General features: G+C 34.8%; 1 protein-coding gene across 1 annotated transcript; it reads right to left on the bottom strand.

Annotated features, from left to right (window-relative positions):
• Positions 1-1,681: 1,681 nt before the first annotated feature.
• Positions 1,682-5,008, bottom strand: LOC110027615 (uncharacterized protein At4g15545-like). Its single transcript, XM_020729115.1, has 8 exons — positions 4,952-5,008; positions 4,757-4,813; positions 4,524-4,587; positions 4,366-4,458; positions 4,046-4,285; positions 3,423-3,465; positions 2,963-3,041; positions 1,682-1,867 (listed from the first exon to the last, which is right to left on the bottom strand). Exons 1-8 carry the CDS (start codon positions 4,988-4,990, stop codon positions 1,682-1,684), a joined length of 801 nt encoding a protein of 266 aa, XP_020584774.1. The 5' UTR covers positions 4,991-5,008.
• Positions 5,009-14,136: the final 9,128 nt, after the last annotated feature.

Genomic DNA, 14,136 nt, shown 5'->3' with positions numbered 1-14,136 from the left:
TGGTAAGATGAGTGTCATTGCCAGTAGTAACCAATGTATCGTCCAATAAGTTCCTGAGCTCAAGTCGGACTCCATTCTTCTTCTTCCTTCTGGAATAGACCTGTCATCCTCATCTGAAGATTGGCTCATCTGATCAGTGGATTGTCTAAAGTGTGTCGGACATGTGTAGGTTGTTGAACATTGGAAGCATCTGCTTATTGTGCCAGCTGATCTTTTATTTCTCGTGTGTCTTGGCATGTAAGTGATCATTCTTCAATAGCAATGAGTGGAACAGACATGTTTAGATCTATACTAGTAGTATGGGGAGATGTTTCATGAGATTTCAGAGTACCATGTTCAAAAGCGGGAGCACTCCAATCTAGCAGCTAGAAGAGATTGTTCAAAAGCGGGAGCATCCAGGGGTAGAACAACTTGGCTATGATGTTCTTCATCTGAGACAACAAAAGTTTGAATAGGAGGGTTATCATAAAATTTCCCATCAGGAACAGCGTCAGCCAGATGAGCAGAGGTATATGTGGTGTTGAAAAGAGGGTCGGGTTACACCAACTCAGTAGGGATGGTAAGTGGCAAGACATCCAACCCCAATTTAACACGAATAGATTTTTGAACTTGTTGCTTATCTTTATTAATATTCTGCCTTAATGAGGATGCAAGCGATAGCAAATAGTAGAACTGTGGTGAAACATATTACAATGAAAGCAATAAGGAGAGTGTGGTTCCAATTCAACCTTTTGTCAATATTGTGAGTGAATCCAATCCATATCTCATCCGGAGCTTGTTGGGTGATATATCTCTCAACTAACACACAAGTCACAGAGGGTCTAGTGACAGCAAGTGTACGACTATCAACCTTGAGAGACTTACCGTAAGCAGTTGCTAAGGAGTAGAGAATTTCAAAGTTGAACATGTGTAGTTTTAACCCCGGAAACTTTATCTAAACGGGAATGATAGAGGACTCTGCTTTTAGATCACAGTCGACAACCTACTTGAGGATTTTCATAAAACGCTTGTCAATCATGATTACCTTTCAAGAAAAATTACGAGTGTAATCTGCATCGTGAGATAACCAAATAAGTATATGTCGGTCGTCAAGTAAGACAATATTTGCATCGTAAGATAACCGAATAAGTATATGTCGGTCGTCAAGTAAGACAATATTCTAACTACCTGATAGCTTCATAACATCAAAATCTTTCCGAATGATCTCAAGTTTAGGGTGACCATAAAGGAATTTTCCTACTAGAGCAAAACGCAAGAAGACGCAAGAGTACTGGTTTCAACCTCAGAGAAAAAAAGAGCAGGTTTTTTTTTTTTTAAATCAAGCTTTTTAATGAAAGTGTAATCACACCCACCTTCAATAGCCTCACGGAAAGATTGTGGAACAATGCAGGACTTACCGATACCAAAACCAAGCTCTGAATTGGAAATAGGGGCACAAGTAGGATTGTCGACAGCAAGTGCAGTGGCATAAGAACGAAGCGTCAATGCCAACTCCATCAGGCAAGATACAACCTGAGTCTGAAGCGATGAAAGAGCAAAATCCAAAGGAGGATCATCGGAAACCCCCTTCAAAGTCGAGCAAATGAAGACGTAACGAAAAAGCAGCACCCTGCTAGTAACAGGCTCAGCTCGACGAAGACGACAGAACAAAGGAGCCAAAGTCATTCGTCGTTGGGCAAGACTAAATGATGGCGCGAATGCGTCGGGAGGAGGAGACGTGTGAAAAAGTCGAATTCGTCATGGAGTACGACAAGACCTTCGTCGTTGGCCACGACGAAATTGATGGATTGAAAGCCATGGATTCAACGCAAGGAATCGCCATCGAGCGAAACCCTAACAGAGCTGCCCACCACCGACGCCATTCGATCTATTGTCATATATATATTACAGAACGAGCTGTTTTGAATTATGGAGACGTTGGTTCTATCATTCGACTCATAATTTGTTCCACAAAGTCAACCACAACTCCAAACCTTATTCCAGTGAAAATAAAATTACAATATGCTAAAAACTAATTTGATTTATTGATTGATTTATTTATTTTTAATTCTTGAAATTTCAAGAATTCATTTGGTTGTTTCGAGTTAAACTTTATTCTTAAAATGCTAATTTTTTATTACGTTATTTAATTTTATGTAGTTAAAATTTAATAAAAGTTTAATTCTACAAATATTTTTAAAATTTCTAAAAACTATTTTTTTTTTTACGCTCGCTCAAGTGACCCAATGAGCCACTATTAGAGTTGCTAAGAAAAACTCGTTCACAAACAGTTTGTATTCAACTCGTTAAGTACTTTGTATTCGGATCATTTGCTAAGCAGGTAGTACAAAAAAAAAAAATTTAAATTAAATTATAAACAAGTTGAACGCAAAGAACCATTTGTTTGACCGTACTAAGCTCGTTTTAGCTTAAAAATATATATATACTTGAATAATTATATGTTGTTAAACTTAAATAAATATCATTTCTATGCAATAAAAGATGCATAATCAAAATTTAAATCATCACAGTTTGTGTGATCATGTGATTATGCATCTTTTATTGCATAGAAATGATATCTATAGAAATTTAACAGACACACACACACACACACACACACCAAAAGATTCTCACCACTAACCACACCAAGAGCCCCATGTGACAACAATACAAACAGTTTGTATTCAACTCGTTAAGTAGTTTGTATTCGGATCATTTGCTAAGCAGGCCGTACAAAAAAAAAATTTAAAATTAAATTATAAACAAGTTGAACGCAAAGAACCAGTTGTTCCATTAATTATACAGAAAAATAAATAGATAAAGCAGAAGATTGTGAAATTAAGAACTCAACATAGCAGAAAAAAATGAATATTTCATACCCCTCTTGCTTGTTCCATTAATTATAGTGAAAAATAAATAAATAAAAACAGAAGATTGTGAAATTAAGAACTCAAAATAGCAGAAAAAAATGAATATTTCATACCCCTCTTGTTTGCTTGTGTGAGTTCAGTTCTTTAACATTGGCTAGAAATGTGCTGAACTGCTCATAAGATAAGCGGCTCCTGAAAAGAGGGAAGATGAAACCAGATGTGTTCATTATATTCATGTGAGGAAATTTGACAAGTGGGCAATTCTTATTAGATTTATCAAAATTTAATTGGTTATTTATGTATTATACGAAAAATGCATGTACTAAGATGAACCAGATAGGTTCAAACATGTATTTAACTTTTTAAATGTTAAAATGGCGGTATTTTTTTATGTAATTTGAAAGATTTTGGTGGTATAAATGTAGAAAATAAAATTTAGGTGTTAGATATGTAAATACATAGGAATTGGTTGGTGGTATTTATGTAAAAGCCCCCTAAAAACAATCAAATCCCTTAATCATGTGGCAATTCCTGCGGGACACTTTCAAAAAAAAAAAAATGTAGTTTGCATACCGGACTTGGCGAAAAAACTCTTTTCCATCAACTTTGGTTCGACCTGAAACAAATCACGCAGATAGAAAATCAAATGAACAAGACTTGGCAGCAAGTTAAAACATGATATCAAAGAAGATTAAAGTGCCAAAATAGTCTCCGACTATTTACATTGGGCCTTTTTAGTCTGAGAGTTTGAAGAGGTGCCAAAATAGTCCTGAGACTCTTTAAATTAGAGCTGAAATAGTCCCATGAATAATTATTAGAGCTCAATTTTAAATTAGTCGGATTAAAATAACCGCATATAAATAGTCCAGGACTATCTTGCCACATTATCAAAAAAATGAACAAAAAGGAAAAAAGTATTTGAAGGTTAAAAAATGAACAGCTACAATAAGGAAGAATCTGGACCTAAATTGTTTGTTTTACAGCAGAATGTTAGATCCAATATCTTACTCTGAGGTTGATCAAAGCACACGCATCCAAAGAGACAAATCAAATTTCTATTGTAAAACATTGCTTGCTTTGCTTTTACTAAAGCTTTTAAACTTCTGCTTTCAGATATATTTTAGTTTTCAGGACAATTTAAGACTATCAATCATGCGGATAGGAAATATATCAAAAGCAGCAATCTGAATCCTCACCGGTTTGTGCTCCTGTTTCAAAAGAAGATGCCATAGAGGGAAGCCGAGTCCCCGGCCGATCATCAATCATGTTTCTTGCAGCAGCAGCAGAAATAGAGTGTCTTCTTGGAGATATTGGTCGTGAAAGAATTTTTGGTGCTAATCCCGTTTCAATTCTGGGAGGAGAGCCTGGAGGAGTAAGCCTTGGCGTACCACCATGCGAAGCTAAATCAAAGCCCCGTAGTGTGCCATGTTTAGAAGCTGGAGTTTCGAGACGAAAACCAGAAGCGCTTATGAGAAACTCAATTGCATACTTTAAAAGGAAAGTGAGAGGGGCTTACCATCCACATCACAATAATTAGAATCATTAGAAATTGCATGAACAGTTTCTGATGCTGAGACTGACTTTGAAGGTGGACTAGAAGAATCCTCTTCTGATAAAAGAAGTAAAATTGGTTAAAAGACTGATGAAGTTAAAAATTAGCATTATAATTCATACCTCCAGATGGAAAACTTGATGCTTTTGAAATCTGGATCTGTGCCATCCTAGAAGCTCCAACTTGCTACAGAAAAATGGGTTAATTAGAGAATCGGAGCTTAAACAAAAAGGATAAATCCTCGAAGTTGGAGTTAGATATGAAAAATTGAAGCAACATTATTAAGAACAAAACTAGAATGGAAGTTGGAAGAAAGGAAAGATGGCGGAATGATTCTCAAATAAGATGAACTCACAGAATTTTCATCTTCTTCTTTAAGTGACTGCATCAGGGTTTTCTTGAACACTTCCAACTAGGGAAAAACACAGGAATAACTATCAAACAGAAAAAAAAGAAGATTTGTGCAATGATGCTATGCAAACGAGACTTGTCTAATGGTGTTTTGCAGATACAGAAAAGATGATAAACGGCAAGAAAAAAGGTATCAAACTGTAGTTGTATTATAGCGAAGGTAATTTGGTTGGAACATTGAAGAGCAACAAAAAGTTCTGAGAGACGGCCAGAAAATAAATAAGTTGTTTAAAGGTTTCAGTGCAACTAAACTAGATCTATTTAAAGTGAATTCCAGTAATGTTATAATCTTCATAAAGTTAATTTCTAGTCTAAAGTAACTTTAAGAGCTTATCACCAAATAAAAAGCAAAGTATCCATCATCCAGTCAAGTCCAAAGATTCTTTAAAATAAATTTGTTATATGAGACTCCGATTATAAAACATGTCATCAAGAGATATAATGCAATTTCCGATAGGCCAAAGTTTAACATTATAAAAGCTTCTCAAAATTTGGGGATGCATCCAACTTACAAGAGGTAGGCATCCTCAAAGAGAAGAAATGTGGCAAATGAGCCTCCAATTGGTAGCTTCAAATTTTACAGAGGGATGATTTCCAGTCAAATGTATAAAAAGTATAGTAATTTGTTGGAGTCTTGAGAAGGCAGACGAACAAAATTAAGTCCAGTGATATAATTCACATGTCATGTGATGTTTAGCTAGTTAGAAGCAGTTAGATAAATATTTACACTACCTGCACATTATGCATTCATTAATATACAATAAATCCAACTCCTTAGATCCACACTTTTGTTCAAACAATATTTTATTTATAAAATTTTTATAATTAATAAGCTATAGCCTATGAAGCATGACATTTCAAAAAGTCTTACATGTGTGCCTACAATACTCCACAACACATTTTCGATAGAAAAGATCTTTTTTTTTTAAAGAGATTGGTTATGTGCCTAACCACTCGATCCCGCATTGCAAGGCAAATGCGCTCAGGCTGGCTCGAACCCGCGGCACACAACTGACAACGTAACTCCCAACCAAAAAGTCACGGCACACGTATATATATTATTGTTGATATTATTTTAAAAGATTAGAATCAAGCACAACCAGGAAATATCTTGACACGGTTGGGTCACATAGTAATGATAAAGTGTATTTTTTTAATGACACGGCTCAAAAAATTATGTTTTTATTGTTGATGGTTAGGATTATAATTGAGCCGAGTTATGTAATGAATTCGTATGGTCATAGTTTTAGCTTTTTATGCTCTGTTTGAGCTCAAGCCATGCTTTCACATGCACGTTTATATTTGCCTTGTTTAAAAATTTTAATAATCATGCTTGATTTATATTTGCTTGTTTATATTACTGAAATGAGTATTACAACGAGTTAATAAACAAGTTTGAAATTTTTAATGAACACTTGGATATTCATATAAAGCAATTAACAAATGATTTTATAAATCTAAGAAAATAAATAATTGAATAAGATTTGAATTAGCATCATAACTTTTTAAACTAATTAAATAAAATAATATAAGTTGCAAGCAAGCTTTCTCGCAAAAAAAAAACCTAAATGAGTATAAGCAAACTAGTTCATTGAAATACAAAAAATAACAAGTAATTACATTAGATTAATATGTAAATTCATTAATGACAGATAAATAATTTTGAAATAACAAATAAAAAAGCCAAAAAAATATATGAATAATTACTTGGATAAAAAGCATTTCATGTGAAACAAGCAAGTTAGAATCACAAAAACGAAAAAGATAAGCTAAGATTGCTCAGTGCTTAGCAAAGAAGGATTCATAAAAGGACAAAAGGACTAAATATCTAAGATATGATATAAGAAATGTGGATTATATAATTGATAAAAAAGATTATATATTTATAACTGATAAATTAATTAAAATTAAAAAGTGTGATGGATTAAATATGGTGAATAATGATGGATTATTTAATAAATTTGATTAATTAATTAATTAATTATAAATTAATAATTAATCCTAAAATATTATTGACATTAAATTAGACCATTTTACTATTAAATATATAATTAAATAAACTATTAAATAAACTTTGGTTAATTAGATTTTATTTAAATAATATATCATATATTATATGAGTTATCATAAAACTTAATATCAAGAATTTAATATTTCTTGTTGAACAAACTAGTTTGTTAATGAACATTAATAAATGAGTTTGACCAAGCTCAAGTTATGATCATTTAACACTCAAGTTTTTAAATATTTTCAAGTTTGCTTATTTTTCAATTTTAACAAATTTGTTTTATTATTATTTGAGCCAAATTTGAAATATTCATTGAATGCACTAGCTCATTTACAGCCCTAATAACGGTGAAGTTTTATTGAAAAGGATTTTAGTGTTAGTGAAGATGATTATGATCATGATGTCAAGTAAGTTGGGTCAATTACAGGTACATCAACGTGTTCATTTTTTTCATCTTGAAATTTGTATACTCTTTCTTACTTTTGTAGCTCATGGGGACAATATGATGTTGATATTGTCAAAGCATGTTGATGTGTGCCAAAAAGTCCACACACGACAGTAGAGTAATTATTTAGTGACTTTGCATTGATTGAAAATTAATCCAACACGCACAGATAAAAGAGAAGTAAGTAAGACAAGACACCTCAGGTTTTACGTGCAAAACCCTAGAAAGAAGAAAAATTAGGGTCTCACCCAGTTTAAAATAATCAACTATGTAATTGTGAGTATATGGATTTGCACTTCTCCAGAATTAGAGAAGAAAGTATTATAATGTTGATATACAGTGGCAATTCAATAATAGTTATAACGAATCACAAAAGCCATAGTCGATGACTACGAAGGTGGTAGCCAGTCGTGAATGTTGTAGACGGTGGTTGTAGCGTCATGTTGTCATAGAGACCGTAGTTGAAAGTCGTGGCAATAGTTGGTTATGTAGCCCACAGATTATTACTTCGGAAGAATTAGTTGGCCATAAATAGTATATATGGAGTAGCGGGAACCGTGAGCCACATAGCTCATGTTGGTAAATTGCAAGGATAATAGTAGGTCGTAGAAGCCAGAGTTAGGAGCTGCATAGGTTGGGGACCACGTAGGTCGTAGTTGGTTGGTTACATAGGCCATAATGATGAGTTGTGATGACATTTGTGGACCGCAAAGACCAGAGTCGGGAGAAACATGAGCAAAGATAACATTCTTAGGTTACAGAGGCCAGAGTTGAGAGTTGGGAGTTGTATGAGTTGTAGTGATGTCCGTAAGCCACAAAGGTCGAAGTTGGGAGCTGCAAGGACTATGAGCCACATAGGCCGTAGTGGTGAGCTACGATAATGTTTGTCGGTCATAGAGATCAGAGTTAGAGCTACATGAGTGGTAGACCACATCGGTCATAGTCGTGAGCTACGACCATGTCCGTAGGCCACAGAGACTGAAGTTGGGAGCTACATGAGTTTTGTTAATGTTTGTAAGTCGTAAGGGTCAGATTTTGGAGCTACACGAGCTATGATAACTTTCATAAGCCAAAAACAGACGTTGCAGAGACTAGAGTTGAGAGTTACACGAGTTGTGATAACGTTTATAGGCTGCAGATGCCGGAATTGGGAGCTACAAAAGTTGTAATAATGTATATAGGTCGCAGAGATTAGAGTTGGGAGCTGCACGAGCTATGCTAACGTCCAAAAGAAAAAGAAGTCAGAGTTAGGAACTGTGTGAGCTATGACTCACGTAAACCGAAGTGATGAGTTGTAATGACATCTGTAAGCCATTGGGGCCGAATCGGGAGCTATAATAAAGTTCGTAGACTGCAAAGGCAGAAGTTGGGAGTTATGTGAGTTGTGAGTCATGTAGAATGTAGTTGGTCATGTAGATGTATTGGTAAGTTGTGATGACGTATGTAGGCTACAGATGATAGAGTTAAGAGCAACACGAGTTGTGAGCCAAGTGGGACATAGAGGTGAGCTAAGATGAAGTCCATAGTCCATCGGAGCTAGTCAGAAGATACGCGAGCTATGAGCCACGTAGGTCATAGATTGTCATATAAGTCATGGCGGGGGGTTACACTGTACTTGGGGTGCAATGTTATACCATCTTCAGGGTGCACCGTTGCACCATTTTCGAGATAGCATCATTACACCATATTTGAACATTATTATACCGACTTTGAGGTGTCACTCCACCATCTAGTGTTTCGTTACTTTACAACATATGTCGAGATTCTATGGCACATCTTATGTTTCCACAAAGAGTTTGATTGCAAGGAGCAAGTGGCGGCAGATAGCGGTCACGTTGGTTGGTGACTGCATAAGAGGAAAAAGTTCGTCGGAATTTTGGTACAGAAATGACATTGGGCTTCAGCTCTTTCTTCTCTTGATCCTTTAAGCTCTGGTGTCGGTCCATGTATCCTGGGATATCACCCTGCAAATTAGAAAGGAATCTGAACCACTTCATCAGATGGACCGAAAAGGTTCCCTTGATCGGACAACATTATGTGGACATTTGAGTGTCTTAAAGAGGTCAGCATTGAGTGATCTTAGGTTCGTTGGATTTATCTTGTCGAAATGTTCAATTTGACCATAAGCTTGTCAGATTTGGAATCCGCTTGACTTTTTAATTGGGCACCAGCCATAAACTTGTCAAATTTGGAATCCGCTTGACTTTTTAATTGGGCACCAGAAACTTTCAATAATGGCATAACAACTCGAATTAGCCTTGATTTGACTCAGATCATTATGTTCGTCAGTTTGAGTGTAAGTTTACTGAAATCATAATTCTATATGATTTTAAAATGAAGTTTGAATCTTTATTGCTCAAAAAATTGTTTTATCTTCTAAAACATATGTATGCATGTATGTGTGTTTGTGTCAGTATTTGTCTGTCTCTGTGTGTGTGTGTGTGTGAACATATACAATTTTGGAACATATTAGTGAAGGATGTAACTAGATGTTGATGGACTGAGGATAGTTAAGGAAAAATTTATCTTTAACTCTTAAAAAATTGACTTTTACTTATTAGTATAAAAACTACATTATGGGCTCCAAAAATTTTTGCTTGGCATCCCTCGAAATTAATGAGTATTACGTAAAGTTCCATGTCAAATTTTTGGAAGATAAATTAAATTATATGAGTCACCGCCCAAAAATTTTACCCTCATTTTGTGAGAACTTCTTGATCTTTATGGCACTAGTTGCTCAGCATATAGTAGTACCATACCTAGGATTTAAGTTATGTATTAATAAAATTTATCGCTATAACATTATAGAGGATGGTAAGGGAAGTGATAACAAATCAGATAAAAATCTCATTATTTTATCATCCCAAATTTTCATGAATTCTAGTCTACTTAACAGAGAAGGTAGTTGACCTAACAAAACCAAATGATTCTTATTAGTAATCAAGAGTTGGTTCGTCCAAATGAACCTTGTAAGCATACAACAGAGAAGGTAGTTGACCTAACATAACAGAATGATTCTTATCAGTAATCAAAAGTTGGTTCGTCCGAATGAACCTTATAAACCTATAACAACGAATGTTTTCCTGAGAGGATAAATTTATGACGACCTTAATTTACAAAGAATTTTTGTGCTCTATCAGATATATCATATAAATCACAACTCAAAGAAGAACAAATAATTGAATAAAAGAGCTATAAATGTGATCATATTATAGAGGAGCCTAGAGCCAAACCGCCAAACCAGAAGACTCTGACTATAATCATTTTATTTATAGGGCATACTGGCCTAATCACACGAATGGAAGACTCGAGCCACATGTTTATTAATGCAGATCATTTTAAGTGTGAATGCAATATATTTAATGTTATGTTGACTTATATAAGTTTGAGTCAATCCTAAATTTGTCACCCTCGACATATGATTGCAAAGTTTGGATGAGATTTGCTTTAAACTTCAATTAATGAAATATTTTATTTGAATATTTTATAAATTTTATGACTTAAGAACTTAAATTTACGAATAAATTCATCCAATTAAAATATGAGATGAATATGCTCATCATCTGGGTTATAGATAACATTGAACCTTGAAAACTTTGACTCATTTATAGAGGATCAAATTTAAAATCTATATTAATTGAATTTATTCAAAATTTCTTTGAAGCTTAATTTTGAAAATAGAGTTCACCAATTGAGATTCACTTTCAACATGATCATCAAGGAGATTTTACTATTGGCTTCACTCATAACCCTAATTTCAATTGAAATTTTTAATTTAAATATCATTAGGATCTCAATCTTATCAATTTCAATCCTTATAAAGAGAAATGGATTGGTTGAATGGAGTCTTAATCTTATCAGTTCCAGTCTTCATCTAGAGAAGGATGAGATTATCCGATGTGGACTTACAACATAGACCTATAGACAAGGCAATGCATGCATAATTTAAAACTTTTAATTTGCTAATTTAAAAAGAGATTTTTGCATCGCTTTAAGAAGTTCATGTTTTTCAAAGTTTATTTAATTTTCAATTTATACTAATTCTAAGCTTGCACATCATTTTCAGAACAAATACTAAAACATTCGGTGCATGACCAAAGCATATTTGAGCATTTAATTTTTTTATAACATGTGCATTTTCCAATGAAATAATTTTAAATTTAATTTAAAAATTACATGCAGAGGATACTCAGACTGAATATTCAAGCTATAAATATATCAATCAGAGCACATGATGTGTTTGCCAAATTCATATATTCAGTAGTACTATAAACTTCTTTCGAGTTAACTTCATGATTTTTGAAGAACAATATTTTAATCAAAGATTACCTCATAAAGCATATGTAAGACTTTCAGAAATGCAAATTTAAGCGGGCACTTTAATACTTGCATAACCTCACTTTAAACTCTCTAAAGATCATCTTCTATCTATTAGCGGGTATGTTACAAATCTATTAGGGGTGTAAACGAACCGAACATGAGCAAATTGAGGTTATGTTTGTGTTCGGCTCGTTTGCATTAACATCTATTTGAAATAAACTCGTGTTTAAATTAGGCCCGCAATGTGTATGTTCGCGTTTGACTCAAAATTGTTTGATTTGTTCGTGAATAGCTCAAATTTGTTCATTTGTTTGCTCGATTTCAGCTTGAATTAAATCAAGCTTATATGGCAAGCCAATTTTTTGCAGAAACCATATGGGCTTTCCTTTTTCAAAAGTGCTCTAAGAGTGTAAGAAAAATTTTCTCTGGGACTAAACCAATTTAAGAGTAATGGGATTGAGAATGAGAATACGATGTTGTCTGCCTCCAACAAACGCCAATGTATTTACATGTCCAACACCCAGAAAAATCTTAGTGTGGGCCAAGAGTAGCTTCCCTTCATTTTTTTGTGCATTTATCAGCCAATACCTAAGTATTTATATATCTAACACTTAAAACTTACTTTAAACATTTATTATATATATATATATATAAGTACAGTGTAAGAAATTATATTAAAATAATATAAATAAATATTATTTTTATTTTTGTATTATTTCGAGCCAAAACAAGCTGAACATGAATGAACAAACATTGTTCATGTTCAGCTCATCTATAAATCGAGCCCAAAAAAAATATTTATGTTTGGCTCGTTTGCGTAATGAACGAATCGAACACCAACTATTTAACGAGTCGAACACGAGTTGTTTGTGAACAATGAGCTTTTCGGTGGCCATAAAACCTAGTGGCAATTAAGGCATTATAACTTCTTGTTTCACTCTTAATGTAATAAATTTGTTTATAACTAGTCAACTGGCCATTAATTTTGAGTGTTCAATAATGAGATGCTGCTCACACTTGTAGATGAGCTATCAGATCATATTTTTGCCTGTAAGAAAACTATTAAAGCATTGTAGATCACATGTTGTTTAATTACATGTTTAAATCAGGACCGCTACAATTCATCTAATGTAAAGAGTAACAGTCCAATTGTTCATTGAAAAATTATATCAATGATCATATGCAAATCATCAAATTCCATATAAGTCTTGCTTGTGCTTAATTTGACTCTTTTTAATCAATTTAATAGAGCTTATTTTAACACTTCTAACATTCAATTGAACTTTAATTCTATAATGTTGACTTGATAATTTTCAAGCCACCACATTTGTAAGCAAAAGAGCGCACCTTAGTTGCTATTTTTTTTAATTCTTTCATATAGAATTTCGACTGTCTTGACATTTTTTATATGCATTGGGGCTGTATCGAGAATTTGAGCATGTCCGCCACTCCAGAAAAGACGTGCATGATTAGAGTTAAAAGAAGTATGTGCATAAGCTTTTCTTGTCGTGCTAAAAAAATGAGCTCTTTTTTTTTTTTTTATTTACATGTTGTTTTATTTTACTTTTATTAATCAATCTATCGGTGACTCGTCAATCTGAATTTCGACAGCCAGTCGTACCTAGGAAATCCGGATGAAATATTTTCTCCAACTATAGAGAGAAAATGAGAGAGGGGATAGAGGGGGAGAGGTAGCATTGAGAGATGTCTATTGTGAGAGAGAGTGGTCGCCGGAGTTGGGAGGAGAGAGAGATGCCCAAGGGATGGGATGTAGATTTGCGTGGAGCTTTCGATTTTTAAAGGGGTTGGTGGGAAAAGGAGCTGCCTTGATTTGGGGTTGGATGAAGGTGGTTGTTGCTGGATAAAAACAATGGGAGAGTAAGCCCGGCACACCATAAAGCAGAAAGGGAAAGGATCTGTGGCACTGAAAACGTTGCTTGAGGCTGCGAAGGGCTGAAGAGTAAAGGAGCAACCGGTTGGGCTGTTGTGCAAGATCGATGTAGTAGGCTGCCTGTGGGTAAGATGAGGAGACAGAGAAAGGAAGATAAATGAGCAGGTGGTAGTCGGGTTGGCTGGATGGTGGACAGAGGAGCTGAGTTGCTGCTGTGCAGGTTCGGTTTGGAGCAAAAGAAGAAGAAAGCAGAATAGGAGGTAGAGGGAAAACAGAGATTGCGAGTTGGACTAAGTTGTAGCTGAGGAGAGGCACTGGGGGTCAAGGCAGGGGCTTCTCACGGCTCGCAGTCGCGAGTAGGAAGAGATGCAGCAGTGGCTGGAGGGCTCAAGGGGTTTCTTGAGCATCCGTAGAGGGAGCAAGGACAGGCGAAGCAGGCGGGGAGACAGGAAGAAGTTTTGAGGAGCGGGGCAGGAGCTGGGTTTGAGGAACGAGAGCGGCTGAATATGCCGTGGGGCATTTTTCTGCGTGCGAACCAAGCAAAGACTCGCGGCCAGAATTCTGCAAGATAGAATAATTAATAAATGATTATTTACTGTTGCTCGCATCAGAATTCCCACTACTCTATTAACATCTTAGTATTATATAATTATATATATA

This window comes from Phalaenopsis equestris, unplaced genomic scaffold (assembly GCF_001263595.1).
Source record: "Phalaenopsis equestris unplaced genomic scaffold, ASM126359v1 Scaffold000429, whole genome shotgun sequence".
NCBI classification, from domain to species: domain Eukaryota; kingdom Viridiplantae; phylum Streptophyta; class Magnoliopsida; order Asparagales; family Orchidaceae; genus Phalaenopsis; species Phalaenopsis equestris.
Note: the sequence above shows the minus strand (reverse complement) of the source record. Positions and strands in the feature narration are given on the sequence as shown.